General features: G+C 46.9%; 1 protein-coding gene across 1 annotated transcript in view; it reads right to left on the bottom strand.

The window, feature by feature from the left end:
* Positions 1–26,345, bottom strand: part of ADAM12 (ADAM metallopeptidase domain 12) — a 275,334-nt gene that overhangs the window by 94,676 nt on the left and 154,313 nt on the right. Inside the window, exons 3-4 of the mRNA XM_023515635.1 lie at positions 20,607–20,685; positions 3,565–3,641 (exon numbers count right to left, since the gene is read on the bottom strand). Coding sequence (XP_023371403.1) covers positions 3,565–3,641; positions 20,607–20,685 — 156 coding nt within the window. The remainder of the gene's footprint in view (positions 1–3,564; positions 3,642–20,606; positions 20,686–26,345) is intronic.

Here is a 26,345-nt window from a genome sequence, read left to right as displayed (position 1 = left end):
CAGCAGATCCGTCCTGCTGGAATATCACTCTGGGATACTCTCCCAGTTGTTCCTCTAATGAATTAATGTTACTGCTATAAATTGCTTTATTTAATGTAAAAAGGAACTACTGGGAACATCCTGTAGATACCCTTTTCTCTTGACCCATCAAAAAATTGATATCCCTATAAAAAAAGTCACCTAAAAATTATCCAGCCACTCCTGGTATCTCCATTTACTGCTGGTCTCAGCTCTGATGATGCAGAATCATCATAATCACTGCGGGAGAAGGCCCGTTTGTTTCTGTTCTTTTTTCTGGCAAAAGCTCACAGCCATCCCTTGGGGCGTTCCGCCCTTCCCTGCTCCCTGACCTTGGGGCCCTGTATGCAGTTTCCCCTCGGCCTGGCCCGGGGTGTAAGCTCAGAACCTGCTAAAGCAGAGCATTATCCTCCCCACTGGCCACTGATTGCTTCAGGGGTGAGCTGATGACCCAGTCAGAGCCTAGGGCACCTCAGCTGAGCTTACAAGAGAGGCCCTGTTCTTCTGCTTGTTTTCTGGGGAGGGACGTCTCATGCTGCTGGCATCTCCTTTGTTACAAAAACAAAAACAAAAACCCAAACAAAACTGTGCCTATTATGAGCTGAATGTTCACGTGCCCTCAAAATTCACATGTTGAAGCCTTAACCCTCAATGTGACGGTATCAGGAGACGGGGCCTTTGGGAACCGACTGGGTTCAGATAAGGTTACAAGGGTGGAGTCCCCACTATGGGATTAGTGCCCTTACAAGGGTCTCAGGAGGTGCTTCTCTCCATATACGCAGAGAGGTCATGTGAGCACGAACCAAGATGATGACAAGTCATGAGACGAGGCCTCAGAGGGAAATACAACTTGTCAGAACCTTGATCTTGTACTTTCCAGTCTCTAGCACTGTAAGAAGTAAATTTCTATTATTTAAGCAAACCAGTCTGTGGTATTTCGTTATGGCAGCCCAAGCTAAGATAGCACCTGAGAATGAGATTTAACAGAGATGGAAAGCAGAAGACCCTGGTGTAGGAGCCTGGATCCATCCATGCGGAAGCCAGCCCTGGACCTTCCAGTAGCCTAACTCAACCTCCTTGTTATTTTGCTTCTCTTTCAGCAGCTTGAATTAGCTTTTCTCTTCTTTGCACACACTGACCTTGATATTAAATTAGAAGCAGAAAACACTCAGCCTTCAATACATGGCCTTTAAACAAACAGGTGCATCTTTCAGGCCCCAGACAAGCACAGCAGTAAAGTATGGAGTTTCCCTTGGGTGTGTGTGGCCCTTAGCTGCAAGGCCATGTCTCTCTGCTCTGGTTCCCCCAGGAGCAGCACAGTTTGCGTGGAGTTAACTCAGGAGAACAGCACAAGCACAAAGAACATGAGACCGGCTCAAGAAGCTGATGGTTTTCCCATTGGCTGCTCATGGGGGGCAGGTGGTGTAGGGCTGGGCTTTCCTATAGGTTACTGCATTATTGTCAAAGCCCCTGTCTCAGCTGGAGACTTCATCTCCATTTAAACCCAAGAAAATGGCTCAGAGAGGTGCAGTGTCCTGTCCACCGTCACACGGCCAGTTCTCTACTGCAGCTGTCAGGGTCCGGGATGCCCATCTTGAATTGGTCACTCGCCTTCACCCTGGCCTCTACCATGTCTGACCTCATCCCATCTCCAGCCTTACGCATCCACGAACACTGAGCCACAGCCCAGAAACCCCTCAGCCTCTGACTCCCCCAGCCACACTCCCTTCACCCCTTGTCCTCCCCACTGCACTTTTGCTCAGGACTCACTGTCCAACCTCAAACCCTCCCTGCTCAAACCTCTTCCTAAACGTTCTTCTCTCCTTCCTCTCACAGCAGAGACCTGGCTGACCCCCCGCAACGTCCCTTGTAGCCCTCAAGATGATGCATCCTAGGTGACACTTCCTCCCTCCTGTACCTCTGCTCCCAATGCTCAGTAGGTGTCCCCGGGTGCTAATCATCACTTCTACACTGTCCTCCCCAGCACTCTGCACAGTTCTGCTGCAGCCCTAGGAGCAGGGACTCTGCTTGGGGACTTGTCCCCCATGCTGACTCAGGACATGTGTCTGAGACACAGATCACCAGCCAAGGCAGCACCAGCCTCTCCCTTGAAAATGTTTCTAGACATTCACATGTCTACAGCACCACCCTCGTCCCAGCCCTGCCGTCTGTCACCAGGGTCCCCGTGAAGGCGCCTGGCAGGGCCCTTGCCCCTGTGCACATCATCTCTCCAGTCTGTCCCCAGCCTGGAAGATGTGCTAATGTGTATACACAGGACACCAACATACTTTAAAAATAACACAGGTATGCAGAGGCTGTGTGTGTTGCTCATTAACTTTGGTTTATGTTCATTGACTGGGAGGAACAGGGTCAGGTGACAAAAGCAAGCTGTAGAACAGTGTGTATGATGTGATTTCATCTTTACCAAAATAGACAAACACACAGCCCAGTCCCTGACTGTGTTCACATGCACAGGAGTGAGGAGGACGATGGGAGGGAGACACCCCAGCTTGCATTTTCGTCTGAGTGGGACAGGTGTACAGGGGAAAGAGGAATATTGTTGGATTCCAATAAAAAATACTCAATAATCAGTAAATCAAACATACCACACACTGAGGAAGAAGTGAGGAAATGGGACTCCCATTCTCTGTCAATTGGAGTGGGAATCAGGGCCGTGACCTTGGAGGACAAACTGGCAGGTGCGAGTTACTGTTCCCTGTGTGTGTTGCCTGCATATTCACACTCACCGTGGCCCCAGACCGAACTGGGGAAGATGCCAGTTCCCCCCAACATACAAAACGCAACAAAACGCAACGCAACCCCCCAGGCTGGTTACTATCTTGCTGGCCCTTTTCCCCTTTGTCTCCCATAGAACCATAGAGGACAAAGCCACCCAGGACTTGAAGGATACAAGTGGTTAGTTCACAAACTCAGTAAATAAATCCAGCAAAAAGGCTGAAGCAGCTGGGAATGTCAGGCAGGATGGTTTTCTTGGGGAGCACCTAAGAGCCACCTGGCGGCTAATCGCTGTGACTTGCAAGGCAGGAGCTGCTGGGAAAGCCTGGCGTTGGCTTGTCCGGCACCTCTTCTCCCAACGTGCCCAGGGCTTAGTAGCTCCCGGCCCCCCAACTCCTGCCCGTGTCCGATTCACCATGGTCATTGCAAATCAGCTCCTTTACTTTGTTTCCTAATGAGAGGAGGCCCTTCTAAATCGTTGTTAAGCCAGTAGTTTCAATGTTAACACTGAGAATCATTAAGCATCAGAGCCACATAAATGAAAGATAACTCACAAAATGCCTGGATGCCAGAACTCAGCGGGTTGCTGGGCCTGAGAACGGCACTGGAAGTGGGCCGCAGACAGGAAGCCAACATCCAGGGTGGCCGTGCTCTTGCAAGAGTCAGGAGAGGCCTCCGCTCTCTGGCCCCAAGGTGCCACAGACGTGATGCATCACTTACTCTCAGTGGCCCAGAGTGGGCAGGGAAAGACAGAGGTTGCCTGCAGGGGCTGTGCTTTAGCCCAGAGCCGCCATCGCCAGGGCCACTTACCTGAGACCAGAGCAGGTGCTGAGGCTGACCACGGAATCAGAATATCCCTGCACGTGCCCATGGTAGTAACAGTGACCCTACAGGGAGGAGGGAGAAAGCAGGTTCAGTAACAACATCTTTTTGCTCACTTATAAGAAACCAAGTGCCTCGGATCCTCCAGTGAGAGAATTTCCTTTTATCCAGAATATTGTGCTAGCAGTCTTAGTATTTAATGTGAAGCCCAACATGACCCTGCCATCATCCATGCAGGAATATCTGATTTACTTGGAGGTTATCAACTGGGCTTTCAAGGGGACCCTACTCCACTCTGGTCTCTCTGACACCCTGCAGGAAAGGCCCAATGCAGAATGTTTCACAAAATCCAGTAGTGGAATAAATCTCCAAGATGTCCCTATTTTCCCCTCATGTAAACTGTCTTTTGTAATGAGATGAGGAACTGCAGGGGGTATTTAAGTGCACTGTGGAATGGACTAGAATGAGGCCCACGTGTACGGCTTATGAAAACAGGACAGCAGTCGACAGGAAGGGGGAGGTGAAGAAAGAGAGAAGGGCTCTCACTGAATTACCCAACTGAGAGCCGAACATCTATCTCAGCAGGAAAGAAAAACAGGAAGTCTTCCAAGTCCACGATGAAAATTCCTGTGTGAAATGCCCGCAGCATTCTGTTCTTCCATAACGTCACTGCTTACAACAAACCCCCCACAGCACGAGACTTCCTTAGTGGAGACAGATTATCGGCCAGAATCAAGGTTAACCTCATTGTTGAACAAAGGTTAGGCTGCCGCCCCAGTGAAGTGTTGACTGGCAAGAAATGGCTGCACACTCCTCATTCCGGCCCTCCGAATGCCAGCTGTATGGCGGGGGGCCCACAGGGAAAGGCCTGCATCTTCTATGGGGAAGCTGGGAAGCTCAGGGCTCAGGCTGTCCCACTGCACCTGTCCTCTGCTTTGTGACAAAGAGATCATCTTAGCCCCTTTCTCCTCGTGTTACGTGTTTCCTCCGTCACATGATTCCATCTGATCCCTTAAGTTAGCGGAGTCAGGGAGACTGTGCTGGACAGAACAAGCAGATCCTAAACCAGCCCTGGAAAGTGAAGTGTTAATGCCACAGTCATCCGTGAAGGACACCATTCCGGGATCGTCTGAAAGTCAGCACAAGTGTGGTGACAGGAGCCTCTAAGGGTGTTTATTATTTTGTTTGACTTTTTCTTATTGATTTTAGGAGTTCTTTACATATTCAGAACAGTAATACTTTGCCCCCTATCATGTGGAAATGCCTTTTAATATTGCTTCTTACGCTGCCTTTTGTTTAGAGTCTCTGATTTTTACGTATTTAAATGGACTCACCTTTCTCTTCCTGCATTTTTGTGCATAGCTTAAGGTGGCTTTTTTTCAAGTGACAAACATGCCTTTATTTTCTTCTATTTTTATCGTCTTACTGTTGGCTCTTTGTCTATCTGGACTTTATTTTTGAGGAGGTGTGAGGCTGGATGGACGCCCACATGCACCCGCAGATCAGCGCTGGCTGGGCTGTCCCACCACCTTTCCTTTCTTTGTGGTGTCACACGCTACGTCTGCACATGTTGAAAACCGACACCATGGCTGTAGCTCCACGTGGTCCTCTCTGTGCTCACCACCGAGGCAGACATCGTTTGTCTGCCCCTGTGCCAATTCCACACTGTTCCAATTACTGTTGTTCTACACGGCATTTGATACCAGATGGAGCAAGTTTTCTCCTTTAAAATTAAGATTAAATGCTCATACCATAAAAGTCACCTTTTTAAAGTCACCTGCCATCAGCGGGTTTTAGTATATTCACATTGTCGTGCACACATCCCCACTGTGATTCCAAAACAAGTCTATACCCCAGAAAGAGACCCCACATTCCTTAGGACCCACTTCCCCTTCCTCTCTCCTCCAGCCTCTGGCAGTCATTAATCCACTCTCCGCCTCTACAGATCTGCCCGTTCTGGTTATCTCAGATAAATGGAATCAGAAGAGATGGGTTTGGTGACTGACTCTTTCACGTAGCATGAGGTTTTCAAGTCCCGTGATGTTGTAGCACACAGCAGAATTTTTTATTTCTCTTTGTGGCTGAGTCACCTCCCCTGTGATAAGACCACGTTTTCCTTATCTGTTTGTCCGTTAATGAACACATGTTCTTTCCACTGGTGACTGTTCTGAGTGATGCCGCAGTGAACACGCATGATAAGTTTTTGCATGAGCACGAGCTCTCTTGAATATACACTACACACAGCTACATGGGGACACGTCTACAAGTGGGATTGCTGGATTGTACAGAAACTCTCTTGTTTAACTGTTTCCCCAAGCAGCCGAACCATTATACATTCCCACGAGCGATATCCGAGGTTCCAGCTCTCCACCTTCCCCCAACCCTTGTCACTGTTTATCTCTTTGACTGCAGCCCCCGATGGATGTGAAGTATTTCAGTGCAGTTTTAACTCTAATTTTCTTACCGACTGAGATGTTGAGTATCTTCTCCTGTGCATACTGTCTGTACCATCTTTGAAGACAGACCTGTCCAAATATTGTGCCTGTTTTTTTAATTGAGTTACTGTCTTTTTATTGGTAAGTTGGAAGAGTTCTTTATAAACTCTGGATATAAAGCCGCCCTTATCAGAAACGTGATTTGCCATCATTTTCTCCCACCTTGTGGGTTGTCTTTGCACTGTCATCATTGGGTCTTCTGAAGTATAATTTTTTTTTACTTCTAATGGTCTAATATACCTATTTTTTCCTTATTTTTTTCTTTGTTGCTTATACTTTAGGTGCCATGTCAAGAAACTATTACCTAATTTAAAACCATGAAGTTTTACACCTAGGTTTTAGGAGTTTTACAAGGTTAGCTCTTACCTTTAGCTTTTTAATCCATTTTGAATTAATATTTTTGCAGTTTTGGGCAGGGGCTGGGTTTGAACACACCACCTCTGGCATATGGGGCCAGCGCCCTACTCCTTTGAGCCACAGGTGCCACCCTGAATTGATTTTGACTTAAGCGATAAGTCACCTTCATTCTTCTGCATATGGACATCTAGTTGTTCCAGAACCATCTGTTGAAACATTTTTTTTTTTTTTTTTGCAGTTTTTGGCCAGGGCTGGGTTTGAACCTGCCACGTCTGGCATATGGGTTGGCACCCCATTCCTTTGAGCCACAGCGTCACCCTGAAACAATTCTTCTTTCCCCCATTTAGTTGTCTTGGCAACCTTATCAAGAGCAAATTTTCTTTTGGGATTGTTCTTTCCCCAAAACTTTCTTGACTGTTACTGTCTATTTCCTCTTTCAGATGAATTTTAGAATCAAATTTTAAGCTCCATGATAATCCCTTGAGACTTGAGCTTGTATGACACAAGGTCAAAGTCAAGTTGGGAAGAACTTACTTCTTCATAATAAAGAGTATTTCTGTCAGGTACATGGCGGGTGTTTTCTTTTAATAAAGTCAATTTTATGTCCTTCAGTTGAGTTTTAGATTTTTTTCCACGTGGCTCTTGGAAAATTTTTGTTGATCTTACATATAGGTATTATATAGATTTGTTGATATAAACAGGATTTTTTTCCTATTATGTCACATACATGGCTATTTTCATGTAAAGGAGAGCTTTTGCCAGTATGCCCACCCGGGCCTGGCCTCGCATACAGGAAAGCTTTTGGCTTTGTGAGTCGCTCTTGTACCAGACGCTGCTCCTAGGCCATCTCATCCGTTTCGTGGTGGGTAGCAGGTCTTGTATTTTCTATGTTGTTGATCAGTTGCAACAACATGAAAGTACTGTAGGCTTCTTCTTCTGGGGGAGTGACAGGGTCTTGCTCTGTCACCTGGGCTAGAGTGCAGTGACATCATCCTAGCTCACTCTATCTAGGCTCTTTTTTGGATCCCCCATACAAGACTGAGGAGGGGGTGGCTAAGTGTTCAGGGGCCAAGGCAGGAGAGGGAGTGGCCTGCAGAGAGAAAGCCATACGCAGGGTGGGAGTACTGAGTGGGGTAGTGGCAGCTCAGGGACTGAACCTTTTCTGCTTGGCTGGGAGATTAGGTGCCGGAAGGTAGCACTTACAGTGCCCTACTCCTCCCACAGCAAAGCTTCCTCTCCAATAAGCCTGTGGCTTAGGAAAGGATGCTTGAGGGTACCGGGGATGGGCTGCCCAGCCAGCTACCTTAGGCATCCACTCAGGCCTTCTGGGGCAGGCCTTAGTCACCAGCTTGCCTCCTTAACCTTTGTGTGAAATACATTGTCTAGGGTCCTTCTCTCTGGGTAAAAGTTGGGAGAGGCATGATGACAATTCCCCAACCATGAGGGGATCATGGAATTGGATAACACCCAGAATGTTAGAGGGATCCTGACACCCTCCCAGACCCTCCTGTACAGGGTGGGGAATTTCAGCCTGAGCATACAGCAGGCTTGTCAAAGCCAAAGACATCTCAGAAAATAAATGGTTGGCAGCTGCTGTGAGAGTTTTGGCTGCCTGGGGTAACCGGAATCATTAGATTTGATTGTTAAACATCTTTGGGGTCTCATGTATTATACAATTTACACAATCAGGGACATTCATGATGTTTTGCACTGGAATTCAGGGGCAGAGAACACACGCTTATAAAATATACCCCAGTTTAGAGAATATAAAAGGCTGCTACGGGCAACTAAACACTGTCTAAAAAATTAAAAACCAGAGGGTGACAATAATTCCAATTGCTGACCTCGGAAATTTCAAACTCATTTCTTCTCAGACTCAATTTACTTTAATAGATTATTTATCAAAATATACTTTCAAATTAAATACACAGAAATATAAGCTTATTAAAGAGTAAGCTGAGAGAGAATTAGCATCAAGTTAATTTCCAGTTCAACAGCGTGGTTGAAGTGTGGCTCATGGAGAGGAGGAGGTTAGATTTCAGGCCTCAGACTGCTCCTTTAAGCACACAGCCTCACTCCTCTCGGTCATCAGCCGAGCTCACACCCCATTACTGGCTTTCCCACCATTTTGACTCCCGACCGTTAACTAACAAGACTGCTGCTCACTCCTGACACTGATTAACTTCTTAGATTACTAAGCATAATCATAATTACGAGACCTCCAAGTTCCAGGTTCTTTAGGACAATTACAACTTCACGAAATTTTATTTTTTCCCATATGACTCAGAAAATGTTTAAGCGAAAGTGATTTAGTTTTTATAATGTAAGTGGTTGTATAGATGACTTTACAACCCAGTTGTTGTCACACTGTGTCATATGTTTGACTGGGGAATGGACGAGATGTATTCTCCAATTGCCCTGGGGGGTCTGGCCCTCTTGGGCAATGACTGAGGTGAGAGAGGAACACAGGTAGCATCACTGGCAGTGGCCAGCAGCACCCACTCAGGACGGTCCCCACTCAGGACTGTTCCAGGTGAGCGTGTGGTCCGTGTCTGGAGTCTGAGGTCCAGGCTGACTTCATGCACTGATGCTGAGAGGCAGGACCCAGCTGGGTGTTGTGGACTCACAAATGCTTGGTTTGTGAGGTCTGGATGTGCCACATGAGGGAGAGACAGACAGAGCAGACAGCCATCGTGCCTTGATGGTTGTGTGCCCTGGGACCCGTGCCCTGGGCTCTTCCCTGCACAGACTTCCCTAGATCCATCCTTCTCTTCTCTCCAATGGCCTCAAGGGTGTCAGTCTGCACAGCCTCTGTCTTCTCCTCATGCTCATGTCTCTTAAGATGTCGCTGAATGAGACCCTACCCTGCTGGGCTAGTCTTTGCCGAGTTCTGCTGATCCAGGACATTCTACTTCTCCCAACAAAGCACAGCCTAGCAAGAGTCCCAAACACGCACGACCACAAAATTACATCTTTTCCTTTTCAAACCTCTAACCATGTATTTTATAGACTTATTACTTAACCTAATGCATTTCCCCACTTCAGTAAGATAAATTTTCCTTCTGTTTAATACTATCAATCAAACATAATAGTGGGTAAGAAGACGGTGGAAGGAATAAGAACTCTTGAACTTGAAAGTTGGTAGCCCTTAATTCCATGCCATGTGTGGGAATTAAATCAAATTCCTGTTGCCAACTCCCAGTGGACCAGAAAGAAAGGAATTTTATAGATAAAGTGGTAACAAAAACGGCCTGACCCTGTAATTTGTGAGGACACTGGCAGTTTAAGTCAGAGAGAAGCCTGAGTGAAAACTGCTTCCTGTGCTTTTTCTCGGGGAACTTCGCAGGACCTTCCCTGACCCCCAGCATACGCTACGTGCCGGGCTGTCCTGATTTAGGGCTTGAATGACAGAATGTTATAGCTGGAAAGGGGCTTTGGGCTGATTCAGGCCAATCTTCCTTGTTAAGCCAGCCCCTTCCCTGAGCAGATGTGGGGGCTGAGGCCTGAGTGACCACCGAAGGTCGCAGGGGCAGCCAACAGCAGGGCAGGAACTACAATCCGCCAGGCCAGTCGGCTCCCTCCGTATCTTGTGGCTGGGAGCATGTGCCCTCACCAGTCTCTGGCTCTTCTTGAAATGAAAAGCTACTAAGCTACCACCTAAGACCCTAACTTGGGCACAGTGTTTTTCTCGAGTATGACGTCACTCATGGAATCTCGGAAAGTGAAGTCATTTCTAATCTCAGGGTCTGCAAAGAGGAAGGGTTTGGGGCTGAGTAGGTATGCACGGGTGTGCGTGCGTCTGTGTGCATGTGTATACGTAGGTGTGTGTGTGTGTGAGGGTGCCCACACGCACGTGTGTGTCTGTCATCAGCCTACGCAGTGTGGCTGTGGCCAGGCCTTTACTCACTTGTACGTAGTACCAAGCCCCCGCACACCACATGTTTGCCTGAGACTAAAACACGGTGACAGTGAATTCCAGAAGAGGAAGATGGGACTCTGCTGCTCAGCACTCGGCCCTGACAGCGTGCAGGACAGGACTGCTGAGCGAGGGACGCCTCCCGGGGCTGTCTCTGTCCTCATTTCCCTAAGGAGAACATGTCTGGAAGGAAGACCATAAAGAAGGCACGTCCAGGGCACTCACGTTGTTTTGCGCTGGACTTCAGGAGCAGAGAGCACATGCTTCAGAAATCGTGTTCACATTTGGGAATCTCCCTGCAAACTGGGCCTGGAAACAGCACATTGGTACCAGGGAGACCCCTTGATGAGACCCCTAGATCCACCTGGGGTTGGGAGTCTTAGAGTTGAGACTTGGAGTCTCAGTTTTTAATCGGTAAAATGGGACTGACACCTAATTGCCCAGGGTTTTATAGATCTAATAAGCATGACATGGGGAAGTGATTGATAAAATGCAAGGCACTGTTATAAATCTGGAATAAGAACACAAATACTCTCCTCATATTCCAGCCAAACTGCTCTTTCCCCAAATCATTTTCTGAGTGTCCCCCTCTGTGCACAAATGCTGGTCTGTTCAACCTCACAGCAGTTTAACAGATTAATTCCCTTACAGCAAACGCCATGGCCAGAGGATGTAAGAGACACTTGAGTGGCTCCAGGTGAATCCGAGGCCGGACCTCACAGTGGTCAGAGCTCAAGATTCTGCCACCCAAGGACCAACCAGGCTCTGCCCTGCTTCACTGCCACGATCAGACGAGCTCAGTCACCTGCAGGGTGGTATAGCCTAGACCAGGAGTCCGGATACGAGAGCCAGACTGTGGGTCTGAAGCTGTATTAGTTGTGTGCTTGATCTACTTAACCCCTCTATGGCCGCTGGTTCCTCTAGGTAAAAAAAAGAAGTAAAAACTGACTTCGAGTGGGGGTTAAACAACACAGTGTGTAGAAGCTGTGCACAGGGCCTCGCCTGTCGCTGGAGTTTCCGCAGTGTTAGCTGCCACGCTGGGCACTCAGTAACATCTGCCCAGTGAGCGCGTGAAGGACAGAATCAAGCACGGGAGCTTCATGCCCTCGGAAAGGTGGGCGTGTCCTCACCATGGAGGGGAGACCCATCCAAGAAATTTGAACCTGACAGAAGAGGCGCTAGGGGGAGCTGTCGATGATTTGGGGGATCAAAACACAATGCACATGTGTTAGAAGGATTGTTCAGCAGGAGCAGAGTCTGGACGAAAACCAGGTGAGGCTGGACGCAGGGAGAGAGCAGGTGGCTGAAACACCTCCCAGGCGTGAAGAGGGCCGGGCTAGTGCAGCCCCGCGACATCCCGACACGTGCAGTCCGAGGCAGTTAGTTGTAGACGATTTTACTCCTTTTTGATGGCCAATAGTTGCCACTATTGGATGGGACGTCACTCATGCAACATGTTGGCTAAAGTATCAGATTCTAATCCCACCTGATGGTCCAGCCTCAGTTAACACCAGCTGGTCCCCATTCGGCATCTGTCACAGCAAATGCTCCCACTCTTGTTTTCTAGTGAGAAACAAATGGGGGGGCTCCCAGCTGTGGGCGAGACGTGGTTCCTACTCCTCTCCAAGCACCTGGCACCAAGGCCACGTCCTTTCCCCTGGGCTTCAGGATCTTTGGCTAGAGCCCTCTCCTCAACCCTGCTGAAGTCCCCCATGCTCTGACCATTCTTTCCTGCTCCAGCCGGGGTGGGGTTTGCAGCCCTCCATAGTCGCAGACTCCCCTTGGTTGAGACTGTAGTGCCATCCCACCATTCTCCCATCATGACCAAGTTTATCACCACGGTCTCCAATCCCTGGACTCTCCCATCTCTGTCAACTCCTAAACACTCCCTCACCCCATGTAAAACTCCACCCCAGCCTGAAATCTCCCTCCCTCTCCTTGGCTGGTGCACAGGTTCCCTCCTCCATGAAGCCTTCCAGGGTCCTCCCTACCCGGACCCCACAGCCTTTTCCTTGGTGTACTCAGCCCAGATGTCAGTCACGTTTACAGTTACAGAATAACCATGCTTCTCCCTCCAGCCACATGTCGGCCCCCTGGTCTGCCTGGGAGCCCTGCCCAACTGTATTTGTGGTGGTGGTCACAGTTCTCGGTACAGCATGGGTGCCCAGCAGCAACATGCCTGTGACAGATGAGTGCCACCACTGCACTGGTGACATTCAGCCTTCCTGGAACACTATTCCAGCCTTTCCCAGAGTTGTCTTTTGGGATGTAAATAGTGCAAATGTCATGTGTATTCTATTGTATCTTGAAAGCCTTATTAAAACTAATAATATAAAACACAATCTCCCCTCAGTTGTGGCCAGCAAAGGATAAAGTTAACTCATTGTGTCAGGACAATTAAGAGAGAAGACGAGTGGTCACCTCCAAAATTAAAATCAGACGCTCTTCTGAGTCAACCCCCTTATACTGATGGTTGAGAAAAGAAAGAAAAAGTGCTCTAGCCAACAAAAAGTGGTTCTTATTTTATATATAATTTTAAATTTAGCAAAGTTCATTGTGTGCTGACTTTAGAGGATGAGGAGATGAGTCAGCAAGTTTTTTTTTGTTTTCCAGACTGATTCAATAAAAACCAGACCCCCAAAGCTGCATCTGTCTTTTCACCACGAAAAACAACGCAAGGCCTTAGATGCTCCTGAGGGGCTCCTGGTGGAAGGACTGGCTGAGGTTGTGGGCTTCAGCTAATGAACAGGATGGCACACTCCTCAGCGTCACAGCAACGTGGCTGACAGCTAAGAAGGGCATTCCCAGGAGCAGAAGGCAGCTCCCTGATTCAAAGAAAAGTCATTATGTTTCTAATTGTGAAAGTAACACGGGCTTGTTGTTTCTGGAGGTGTACGGTGCCAGTTAATCTATATTCCAGCTGCTTTATCTACTAAAGATAAATTCAAAGAGTCAGATGAAGATCAAAAGCCATCTTTGGCTTAATTAGCTCCAAAAAAGAGGCTTCTGGTATATTCTGTACAGGATACCAGCTTAGGCCGAGCAGGTGTGAGGCTTCCTGTAATTGCTGACCTTTCTGGCTGCTCCAGTACCCCGTGGTGGGAGGGAGTGGCCAAGTCTCACTCACTACTCACAAAAGGGCAGCAGGAGCAGCCTCACTGCCCATCCATAGCAGGGACTCCAGCCGCTCCCCAGTTCTGGGGACCAGCAGTTATCAGGATCCCTCTCCCCTGCCTCCCTTCCCTAAAGAGACAGTTCTATGGAGAGGTAGGAAGGTGGGGAAGGGGGAGGTATGGTTACCTCATGGAAAAATGAGAAGGAAAAATGCAAAATGCAGCCCCATGCACATACATCAATCATAGAAAACAGAAAAATATGGTCTTGCTCCACATGGAGACAGCACCATTACGGTCCTGGAAACCTTCCACCCAGGCTGTTTGCTAAGACGCCTGGACTGGGTGCCTTCAGCGTTTGCAATCTAAGTCTAAAGCAGACCTGGCAGCTAGCTGATGGCCTCTCGTTTCTCTAGTCCTCTATTTCTTCTTCTCTCCTATCACCTTCCCTCCCAAATGAGAAAATAAGGTGGAAATGCCTAAGAAGAAGAAAATTAGGAAGGGAGATTGAAACAGAAAACACGACACTATTAAAATAACTTTGGAAGCATATCTCATATATTGTATGAGCATATCTCATATATCTCATATATTGTGGACATACATCTGCGTGAGACAAGCCCACTCACCGTCACAGGTAAGGGGCATTTGACAGACTCAGCCCTATTGGTGCAGTATCTCTAGGAGCTCTTTCTTCTGTCTCTTTTTTTTTTTTTTTTGACTTGCCAAATTTTATTTTATTTTATTAAGTCAAATACACATAGATAGAGACTGCCTTAGTGCTAAGTCTAAAGACACATTTTAAGTGAGTTCTTGGAATAAAAAGGAAAAACAAAAGTCAGGCGTGAACTCATGGCACCAACTGTCACATAGATAAGAGGGTGATCCTCGGATCCCCACCTTTGGTCTCTATCTTTGTCTGCCCTCAGGTTCACATGCACCCACTGCCCACTGGACACCTGCCCATGGCTGCCCTGCTACAAGCACAACACAGGCAAAGTCTGCTCTCCTCTGCCTTCCGACCACACGCTGCTCCTTACGGGAACCACAGAGGAACGAACTGTCCATCCAGAGTCCTAAGCAGCAGGGCAAGCCCTATGGGTGACACCTCCCTCACCCCCAGACCCCAGAGACAGTGTCTCCTTTGACCCCTCAAGCCCTCTTGATTCTGTCACTGTCCATTCCAAGGCCCACTTCTGTAGGCAACACCTTTATCAACTACAAAATCTCGTCTCTGTCCACCAACATTCCTACCGATCTTCCCTCCATCTGTGTCAGAGACCCTTTCTACAGTGCAGACCTGAACGTGCCATCCTGCTGCCTGAAAGCTTTCTCTTCCTTCCAGCTTTCAGTAAGATAATGTCCAAACTCCTTAGCACTGAAGTTTATGCCCATCTTCTTCTTCTTCTTTACCCACTTTTAAGACCAAGAGCAAATGTCACTTCCTTAGTGAGATGACCTCCAAAGAGCTAAACCCAGCCCCAAGTTAACACCTTCACCATGGTATTTTGTACACATGTCTTAGTGTGGCAGTTATATTAAAACAGAATTGTTTTTATGTTTTCTAAATGCTTTGCCTCTCAGTTAGAATTTGTATGATGAGGAATATATTTTATTCAACCTGTATGCCCATAGCCTACCATGTTTGCACACAGAAGGTGCTTAATGCATGTTTGCTGAGTGAATGAATAGATGAAGGAATGAATTCTGGATGGCATCACCTACGGGGCTGCAATGGCTAGATAGAGTATTTTTGGAAAACCTGGCATATGTAAGAGGCTACGTGGGGCTCTCTAGGGCAGAAAGGTAGTACGAGGACACTTCCTCCCGTACGAGAGCTAGTACATCTACATTAGAAATAGTAAGATTATAATAGATGTCAATTAGGACTTTTCATCTGCAGAATATAATGTATTAAAGTATAAGATATACAAATGTTGAACTATACTTGCATCCCTCAGATAAGTATAATTTGGTCAAAAGTAGTTTTAAAATGTGTGCTTGGCTCGGCGCCTATAGCTCAACCGGCTAAGGCGCCAGCCACGTACACCTAAGGTAGCGGGTTCAAATCCCCAGCCCGGACCCGCCAAACAACAATGACGGCTGCAACCAAAAAATAGCCGGGCGTTGTGGCGGGCGCCTGTGGTCCCAGCTACTTGGGAGGCGGAGGCAGGAGATCGCTTGAGCCCAGGAGTTGGAGGTTGCTGTGAGCTGTAATGCCACGGCACTCTACCCAGGGGGACAGCTTGAGGCCCCGTCTCAAAAAAAAAAAAAAAAATGTGTGCTCAATAGCATTTTACTTATGAGTTCTGCAACTATGTTCATAATTGAAGCTAATCTATAAGATTAATTTTTATCTGCTATTTTTCTAGTTTTAACAGATTCTCCCACCCTCTTTGTTTGGAAAAAAAAAGGAACCATTTGATCTTGGTGGGTGTGGAAAACGTAGCTTGGTTACATAATTTGGATTTGTTGTTATTTTTGTGGATAGACCTTGAAAAGACTATTATTAATTTAAATTCTTTATGTAGTCTTATTAAAATCTTTCTCTTTCACCTTGAACCAGTATTAAGATTTTACATTGTAAAGAAAATGGTTGATATTGCTCATCAGGTTATTGTGATTTTAACAATAGTTTCTTCCCACCTTGTGTTACTAATATTGTTTGCTTGGGAATTGTTTTTTATTCTTGATTAATTTGGTTTGCTTATTTTATTAATATTTTCAAAGGACCAGATTTTTGATTCATTTATCCCCATTCTTGAGTTTCTTTCTTCTGCTCATTTTAAAAATTTTCATTTCTGAGAGAGGTATATTTAAATCTCCACTCTGGTTGTAGATGTGTCAATTAAACTACATGAACTTTACATCTAGACAGTTTTCTCTTTATTATTATAATTTTTTAAATTGAATTTCATTTTTTAAGACATAATTTTATACATTTATGGGGTACAATGTGATGATTTGATACACAATGTGGAATGCTTAAATCAAACTGATTAACATAACCATCACCTCACTTACTTATTTTTGTGGCAAGACATTTATAATTTACTCTTAGTTGTTCTGAAATGTGGCCTTGCACTGTGTACATTAGGCAAGATCCCACCAAATGTCCTCCCTCCTCCTTCCTTCTCTCCCCTCCCTCTTGCTGGACCATATTTGTGTTTTAGCATTTGTATGAATGTGTAAGTGTTTATATATTGGTTTCATAATAGTATTGAGTATGTTGGATACTTGTTTTTCCATTCTTGAGATACTTTACTAAGAAGAATGTGTTCCAACTCCAACCAGGTAAACATAAAAGATATAAAGTCTCCATCTTTTTTTACGGCTGAATAGTATTCCATGGTGTACACATACTACAATTTGTTAATCCATTCATGGGTTGATGGGCTTTGGGGTTGCTTCCACAACTTAGGAATTATGAATTAGGCTGCAATAAACATTCCAGAGCAAATGTCTTCATTATAAAATGATTTTTGTTCTTCTGGGTAGATACCTAGTAATGGAATTGTGGGATCAAATGGTAGATCACCTTTTAGTTCCTTGAGAATTCTCCATACTTCTTTCCAAAAAGTCTGTATTAGTTTGTAGTCCCACCAGCAGGGTAGAAGTTAGTATTCTCTTGAGAAAAAATTGCTGAGTTTAAGTTGGTATCAGAGGATTTTTAAATTAAGCTTACTAAGAAGCAAAAAAAGCTTTAGCCTGGTATATAATGCCTAATCTGTAATGCATTTCTTGGATTTTAAGAAATCCTTTAGTTAGAAGTTGGGCTAAACCTTATTTCTAGGTGAAATTATAATTAGATGTAAAAGTTACATTTATATTTTTATTATTATTGGTTTATATATTTTAAGACTATTTTTCCTGGTATATATGGCTTTGAATTTTTTTTACCATCTTTTACCATCATGTAATGACGTCCTTTATCCCTAAAAATACCCTTTTTTGCCTCAAGGTCTGGCTTATTTGAGGTTACATAGTACAGAAGCTTTCTTATAGCTAATATTTAGCTTTCATAGGAAAGCTACAACCCAATTTTAGCCTAAGAATACGGAGAAAGTGGAGAGGGAGGGGAGGGGAGGGGGGAGGATAGAGGAAGGAAGGGTGATTGCTGGGATCACACCTATGATTTATCTTATAAGGGTACATGTGAATCTTTCTAAATGTGGAATATAAATGTCTTAACACAACAACTATGCGAATGACACGACGGCTATATTGGCCAATTGGATGAAAGTATTTCAAGTTGTATATGGAAACAACACACTATACCCCATGAAAGTATCAATGTACACAACTATGATTTAATAAAAAAACAATACATGAAGAAAAAAAAAAAGATTTGTGGATTATATCTTTTTCTAGTCCTTTCCTCTTGTAACTATTTTTTGAGTGTGACTGTTGTAAAAATTATATAGCTGGATTTTATTTTAAATTCTAAACAGTTATTCTGGTTTTCTTTTCACAGATCCAATCTATTTACATATAATGAGACCAAGATGTTGACGCATTCTTATCTGGCTGGTTTCTGTTTGACATTTATTCGGTTCCTTTTTAAAACTCTCCTCATTCTCTCTCGTCCTCTACTAGGTTGAATTGCTATTTGTATTCACTCTATTTGGTATTATGCGTTCTGCTTTTCTATTCTTTAAATGGTAATACTTAAAATTTATGTCAAACTTTAATCAACATGCCTGTTATTCTTAATGCAAATTCTTAAGTTGTTTTGCCCATCTTGTTTTAAACCACAAAAATTCAGTCCCTAATGTTGTAATTGTCATCTTCTGTAGCTCATTTAGACTCATTTATGTTATTTTGCTTACTAGTGTCCCTGACGTCCTGCCCTTGACGCTTGTGACCAATTTCCTTCCTACTGAGATATCCTTTGTGAGTTATTCTTTCTTTGTCAGAATCTGAGAGTAATAAATTCTCTTCTCTTTGTATGTCTATTTTAAAACTTTCATTCTAGCAAAGTAAACTGAGTATAGAATTAAGATTGACAATACTTTTCCCTTTGCTTTCTGCAGTTTTAATTCCACAGTTGCTAAAGAAAAATTTATGGTTGGTTTAATTGTCATTATTTTGTACAAGTCTGTCATTTGTCTCAGGTGGCTTTAAGATTTCATTCTTAGTATTCCTCGGTTTCACTGTAAGCGATCCTGGAGGGTGTTTATTTTTATTCTTCCTGTTTGGGACTGGGGAAGTTTTCTCTCCAGACTCCTCCTATCTTTCATCCGTTCAGGGTCAGCCTCATATTCTGTTTACATGGTGCCCTTTCCTGTGTTTTTAAAATATATTTTCATTAAGGAATTTCTATCAGATCTATTCTGTTCTCTTTAAATTTTTTCCTGTGATTTTTCTGTTATCTTGTGTTCTTGGAGGTACTAATTCTTGTTGGCCTTACTCTGCGATTCTCACTGACAGTGCCTGTTTGCGTTGTGTGGCTTGCAGTTTTGATTTGGGGTGCATCGTTAATATTATCATGTTAATTTCTTCCGTGTGGGCATCTCATGTGATCTGGGCTGTAGGAATACCCCAGCAGAACATTTCTGGGCTGCCTTGCGCTTGGGTCCAAGGGGGTTTCTCTGATTTGGGACCAGTTTGGAGGTCAAGCTCTTGACTAGGAACCCCATTCCTACACTGGCATTAAAAGTTTGGACACAGGCCCAGACTGTTCCTGACATTCACACCTGGGACTTACTGGGGCTTCAGTGTCTCTAATTTCCTGACATCTTTTTCTCAGTCTTTCTTACCCCTGCTCTGCACTGAGACTTCCTTTCCTCTCTTTTCCGGGAGGAGGAGGCCCCAGGATCCAGCCTTGGGGGTCTCCCAGCCGTAGGCGCTCACTTCTCTTGCTCCCGCCCAAGCACCAGGCCCTCTCTCTGGGTGAATATCCTTCTTTTGTTTTTGCCTCCTGGGGATTTTTCTGACTCTCATTTACACTTGACCAGGCATTAACAAAAACTCCCCTGCTCTTGTATTTTATCCTGGATTTCTCTGTTTTCATCAGGCTGGGAGAGCCCTGGCAGCTCGCTCCAGGGCTCCTGGAAGGCTAAAGGGATCAGTTTGTAAGGGCCAAGCACCAAACATGTGATAAGTACCAGTGCTGGCATCAGGCACAGAAGGGGGGTGCGGAGGGGGCTCCGCAGATCACACTGGCTACCTGATAACCTCAGGTGGTGAACGGAGAGCCCTATGGGTATTAAAAACAAATGCCCACAGCTCTTTCACCAGTGACCTTCCTAGTGCTCAGAGGGCAGAAACTCTGTCCTTCTCTGTCTGGACCTCATCTCCATAGGTGCCAATTGCAGAGAGGACTCAGTCAGCATCAACTTTTGTTAAAGGAACCAGTAAAATGAACATTTTTGTCCAAGTTACATCTAGAAGTTCAAATGCCAGAAAAGCTGCCAAGGAGGTAACAAATACCGTCCTACCTTCACACCTGTGGTATAGAACCATATTGACGTCAGGGTACATTTCTAACAGGCTAAGCAGAGTCTGTTTGTATAGACTGGAGTTTAGCACAGCAAAGTTCAGCTCATGTCAACTGCATTCCAAGCCATCTCTAACTTGGCTAGGTATTCTTTTTTTTTTTGAGACAGAGCCTCAAGCTGTCCCCCTGGGTAGAGTGCCGTGGCACTACAGCTCACAGCAACCTCCAACTCCTGGGCTCAAGCGAGTCTCCTGCCTCTGCCTCCCAAGTAGCTGGGACCACAGGCGCCCGCCACAACGCCCGGCTATTTTTTGGTTGCAGCCGTCATTGTTGTTTGGCGGGTCCGGGCTGGGGATTCGAACCCGCCACCTTAGGTGTACGTGGCTGGCGCCTTAGCCGGTTGAGCTATAGGCGCCGAGCCTTGGCTAGGTATTCTAAGAAGGCTTTTCCCAAATGAACATTGCTAGTCCTTGGAAGGTAGTTTCAAGGTCAGCCCTGTCATAAAGCCGTCCCTCCAAGGGCAGTCCTGGCACATACCCAGCCAGCGCCAGGTGTTTTTGGAGTCACCGTGGAATGCTCTGACACTCAGGGGTGTGCAGGTGCTTCTTGGGGCCTAAGTTTAGAATCTGGGCACGTGACTTCACTCAAGAGAATAACAAAACACAGATTTGGCAGCACAGAATCAAGTGACACGAACACGCGGGAATTACCGTGTAATTTCGAGCGAGGGAGACATCTGTACCATCTTGCAGGTAGTGGGTTTCTGTGAAACTGCTGGCAATGAGACCTCTGTGGAAAAATAAAAACAACATAAAAAGGTGAGTGGAGCGTCACATAGACATGTTGCTTTGACTGTCTAGGCCACAGGGCAGCAAGGGCGCGGCCCCTTCTTATTTTACGGATCATCTGATGAGCCTTCCAAAGGGGCTTCAACCTGTTATCCAGGGAGAATTCGGGGGAGACCCAGACAGGGACTCATCAGACGAGCGTGCTTTGAACAGAGTGCACTCGTGGAAGGGCACAGACGTGCCCAGGCACACATTCTTCTACCCACAGTACAGGCAGATTTCCGATTGGGGAACATCACCCGCCTGGAAGTCGCAGGCTCTGCTGACCAGAATGGATGGCTCAGCCACCTGCTGGGAAAAGAGCTTTGGATCACTGCACCGCTCCTCCCTGCTGGTTCTCCTGCAGGTGCGAGAACCCGCTGACAACACCGAAATGTCACAGAAGGGATTAGAACAACAATGGAATGTCAAGAGCAGCGGTAGATGTATGAGGTGAGGAAAAATGATTTGGACACACTGAAATATTGAATTTCTAAGATAAATTGAAAGAGGAGAAACCCACCATTTCTCTCCTCTAACCAAAACCGTATGTGGTCTCCTGGGTCTCTGCGGAAGAGACAAAGCACTGGCTGTGCGGGTTTGAGACGAGTGTTCAGATTCTCACACGATTTGGCTGTTTGATCCTGCTCAGCATAACCGCAGGAGGTGCTCCTTGTGCACCTCCTGTGTGCAAGGTGTGGCTGCCAGGACAAAGCAGCCCAGGTCCTGATGCTGGGGACGCTGCGGCCTAGAGGGGTGACAGATGGAGCATACCCGGAGTGGGGAGGGCTGTGGCAGAGCAGGAGCCGAGTCTCTCATCAGGAACAGGTGGAGCACAGAGGGCGGGGAGGACTTTGCAGAGGGAGCTGACGACTGCTGGGCCCCAACAGGTAAAGGAGAAGTCGGCGGGCACATAAGGGGAAGGGAATTCCAGGCCGACCACTGCAAGGTCGGGAAGTCTGCAGAGTCTGAAGTTGCGGAGGCAGGATGGTGCTAGACGGGACAGGGTTTTAAACAGGACCTGGATTTTATCAGGACAATAGGAGACAAGCTTTTCAAATATTAACGACGTCAGTGCTGTCTGCCCACCTCTCGCCAGGTCTTCAGAGATGCTCTTCATACCGTTTGGTTCTGGGGGAAAGGGGAGTGTTATCCCCCCATTCCTTACCCAGAAGTGAACGTGAGACCCAGGCTGAGCCCACCCCAAATCATCCCTACAGCGAGCTTAGCGCCTGGACTTCTGGGGACAAAGTCTGTCCTCTTTGTCCTCAAGGCACCAAGAATGTGGCCGCAGAGCCTCCTTCGGCCTGATCCCTTGCTTTAGGAGGATGCTGGTTGGACAGAAAACAAAGCCATCACCCTGTGGGGGTAAAGGGCGGGGAGGGGAGATTGTCCAGGCCACCAGGGCTCAGCAGCACACAAATCACAGGGGAAGGTGACCCTCCCTGGTGGCCTCTGGCTGTCACATCTCCACCTACTCAGCTCCCTTCCTGGGGTGCCACAGGCCCTTCCTTTCCTCCCAGGCAGGCTCATCCCTGGGAGTGAGGAGGCCCTGGCCAGGGCAGGGGGCAGGAAGGGAAGCAAGAAGGGTGGTGGGAGGTGATGGGGCCCACCACAGAGGTGTGTGAAGAGGGCAGAGAGCTCCAGGAAGGTGAGGGAGGCTGGCGGGGTGGAAGGGGGCAGGGAAGGGGAAGGAACCTTCCCACAGGTGGTTCTGAAGGGAAGTGGAAGGATGGGGACGGGGGCAGAGCTGCAGAGGCACTGCAGAAGGATACACAGGGCACAGAAGGACACTCGCTGCCTATAGCCCAACCAACGCAGGACCCATGATGACCTCGATGGTTTCTAAGAACTGAGCACTGGACCAGCTTCAAGATAGCAGAGAAAGAAAAAATCTAATATATTTTAAATTATATTATTAGTACCTGTATTACTTACTATTCATTCATACTTTTATTCATTATATTAATAACATAATATATTGTATTAATAATTTAGTAGTTCAGGTCTTAATGCTGGATCCTTATTTGGAATGAACAGGTACATGGATGCCACACATTAAGGAGAGGGACTTGTGAGACGTCATCACTGTCGCTCCCACCAGGCCTCCTGAAAGCCAGTTTGGATGGGTGTCTGAGGGGAAAGCTCATCTCATGTGTGAGAGAGATGGAAACTCCATCAGGAAAGCCTGGGATTAGAGAGGGTGAGCTTTTGGTTAGACCGTCAGCAAGCTTGCGGTAGATGGAGTAATTTGGGGGTTAGCAGCAGTAAAACTAATTAGAAGGTTTTAAAAATGTGACTCAGGACAGCAACATGAAGCCCTGTGAATATTTTGTATGCCCCCCCAACCCCAGCTTTGCATTGTCATTCAGACATCACTGCAGTTAAACAGAAATACAGGCCCCGGCTCCTTCCAGCACTAGGGCGCAGGTGAGGACTAATCCGTTTCCTTTTGTCAAAAGAAGGTAAAACTGTGGCTGTGAGCCCAGAGCTGGCCCCTCTGCACTGAGGCACTCAGCAGAGTGGTCCTCTTCAAATGTTTCTCATGCAGTCTGGAAAAGACACGATGATTTGCGGCTCAGATGCAGTAACAGCCCTTGTGTACGTTTTATCTTCTCAAGACACTTTGACGGGAAGGGAGGGGAAGAGGACAGAGCAAGGGGACCAGAGCCAGCAAGAACCAATGCTCAGTATACAACAGACTCCTGAGAAACTCGGAGAGGGGATGTCATGTGCTCCCACCACAGAAACGGGAACTCTCCGAGGTCAAGCATCTGCTAATTAGCACCATTTAACCACCCCCCAGTGCACTCCCAAACAATACGCTGCACACAATGAAAACACACAGTGATCTGCTAGTCTGAATAAATAAGTAAATAGAAAGAAATAAATAAGAAACCACTAAGCTGATGCTGGGCTGTCCTGGCCCAAGCCCCGGTGCCCTGAGTGGGGCGTTCTGGAGCCCCTGTGTTGTATGTGGGGTCTGATGAGAGACCGAGGAGGTTCCATAACCCTGAGTCTGGGGTCCTGCTTCTGCAGTGGTGGCTCTGACAACTGGTGTTGTGTGACCCACACCCTTGACAATGGACCCTTGCTCTGGTTTCCTCCTGCACCAGCTAGGTTTCTCGTGGGCCCTGCCTGAGGAAACCCATGGGTGGCAGCCTGCTGTCCTCAGGATGGCATCCCTGCACCTCCCCACAGCTTCCGAAGTGCTCTTCCTTGGCCACCCTCCACTGCACACCCATCCTGCCCATTTTCCCTGTGGCACTTGCTATCCCAGCCAACATTGGCATCTGCTGATTCTAGAACATTCCACACCCTCTCCCACTTAGGGCCTTTGCACAGGCTACATCCTGTCCTTGAAACCCCCTTTACACGCATGGGGCTGGCTCCTCTTCATCCTTCCTTCTTGGTTCAAACGCTGTCTCCCCAGGGGCTTCTCCTGATCTCTGGCCTAGAGCAGCCAAATCACCGCCGTCACCCCACATCACAGAACAACTGTGGTTTCCTGTATAGGACTCCTGTTCGGTATGTTTGTCTGCTCACCTATCTGTGTATTTCTCCCCGACAGCATGTAAGCCACAGAGGGGTCTCTGTTGCTCACACCATGTCCCATTCTAGCCTGCAGAGCTGTAGCCCCCTCATAGTTAATATTTTCTGAGTACTTACTCAGAGCTAAGCCCTTTGTATTTCATGTAATCCTGACACTATCTAGCTCTATGGGTTACATCAGGATTTCTCAAACTTTTTAAACAGGGGGCCAGTTCACTGTCCCTCAGATCGTTGGAAGGCCAGACTGTGGGCCCTGGGATAAGGCGGCTGCTAAGCAGGACAGGCTGCAGCAGCAAAAACACCTGGTGGGTTGGATAAATGTCCTCGGCGGGCCGCAAGTGGCCCACGGGCCGTAGTTTGAGGATGCCTGGGTTAGATACTATTTTTATCCCAATTTCAGGGAGGGGACTGAGATACAGGGAGGCCAAGGTTACACCACATATGCAGCACTTGGGTAGCTTTGCTTCCGAGCTCACGCTCTACCCGCCCTCACCAGCTGGTCCCGTGGTGTTTACTGAGGGCTGCAGACCTGCTGTTCAAGGCTTGCATCAAAGTGTTGAGTGAGTGAATGACTAAATGAATGAGTGAACGGAGGAGAATTCGGCACACTGTCTTTTTTGTCCAGGGGGCCGACACACACCCCACATCCTTCTCCAGTACCATGACTTTCCAGGGATGGGGATGAAACCGAGACAGCTGAGGCCGTCTGAGATGTATATCTAATCTAAGAGGGGCTGGAAGCCAAAGGCCCCAGAGAAGACCAAAAAGTGCGGGTGGACAGTGACCATCACGAAACTGTAACAGCAGATGCCCTGCAGCTTACCGATTTCCCTAAAGAAAAAATACAATTAGATGGACTCTCTGATGTCAGCAAACGGAAATAGAAAGTGAACACGTAATTTCAAGAGAACGTCCTTTTCCTCTGCTTATTATATTAGTGGATTGAACAAGGCATTCTGTTTTTCTTGACACCAGAAAACAAAATGCTTTTTAACTGTAACAGGAGTTGATGCTTCTGCTTTTCATTTGCTGTTGCTGTCACAAGTGACACCTAAATATTCTCTCCTTAATCCTCGAAGAGCTCCCACTGGGGAAGGACACAGACCAGCATGGTCAGAACTCCATGATAAAGAAATGGCCTGGGGAGGTGGTTGTGAGGGGTGGAGAAGAATGAGGTAGGGTGGTGGGGGCGGTATGCTGAGAGGTGGGGAGCAGGGAGAACATTCCAGATAGAGGTGATTACACCCTCAAAGCCATGAGGTTACAGAAATGGCATCTGGTGGGCCATGAGGTTGGGGGATGTGAAATTATGTGAGTCACCAATGGCTGGGGTGCACAGCTCAGCAGGCTGCTGGCACATCCCACAAGTTGCCAAATGTCACCGACATTATCCTGTGTCCTAGTGACCCACTAAACATGGAAGTGACCTGAGCAGATACCAGCTTCAGGGAGCTAAAGGTGCTGGGAGAAGGGGGACTGTAGACCCCATTCTTGGCAAAGGAAAGCACCCCCAGAAAAAGTAGAAAACTAAAAAGTAAGCTGAGTGAGTTGGAACAAAGAAAGGTCAGCTAGTTCACGTTTAAGCTAGCTATTGCCAGCAAGCTTCCTGCCTTTTCTGAAATTCTAGCCTGTTGGGGATACAGCTTACAACCCCCCTGCTGGGTCTGTGAGCACTCTGAGGAAAATTGTGGTCATAGAAAAGTCTATGATAAGTCCTAGAAAAAGATACATCTTCTAGGGCGTTTCCTGCCTGCTAAGCAAGCAAAGCAGATACCCACAGTGGAGATTTGCATTTGCCTGGGGCAGAGACCAAGGGAATAGCTTGAGCCTTGAGATATGGGCAGAAGAGCGTAGATCCCTTATTGCAGAGGAAAAGCCTCTGTAGTGGCATTGGGAGGAAAACGCCTACCTCCCACTGATTCCTCAGGGATTAACGCTGGCGGTGTTTTTACTCCACAGAGAACTAGTGGAGCTTAACACCTCCCTAGAAATCTATGTGTGTGACCTCAAGCAGGAGGCTCTCCCAATCCAAGGCTCAGATTTCAGATTTCTGAAGGCTACCCTTAAGGT

The sequence above is a fragment of the Otolemur garnettii genome, unplaced genomic scaffold, assembly GCF_000181295.1.
Source record: "Otolemur garnettii isolate 467f Iridium unplaced genomic scaffold, OtoGar3 scaffold00075, whole genome shotgun sequence".
In the NCBI taxonomy this organism is placed as follows: domain Eukaryota; kingdom Metazoa; phylum Chordata; class Mammalia; order Primates; family Galagidae; genus Otolemur; species Otolemur garnettii.
This window is presented reverse-complemented; position numbering and strand designations above follow the sequence as displayed.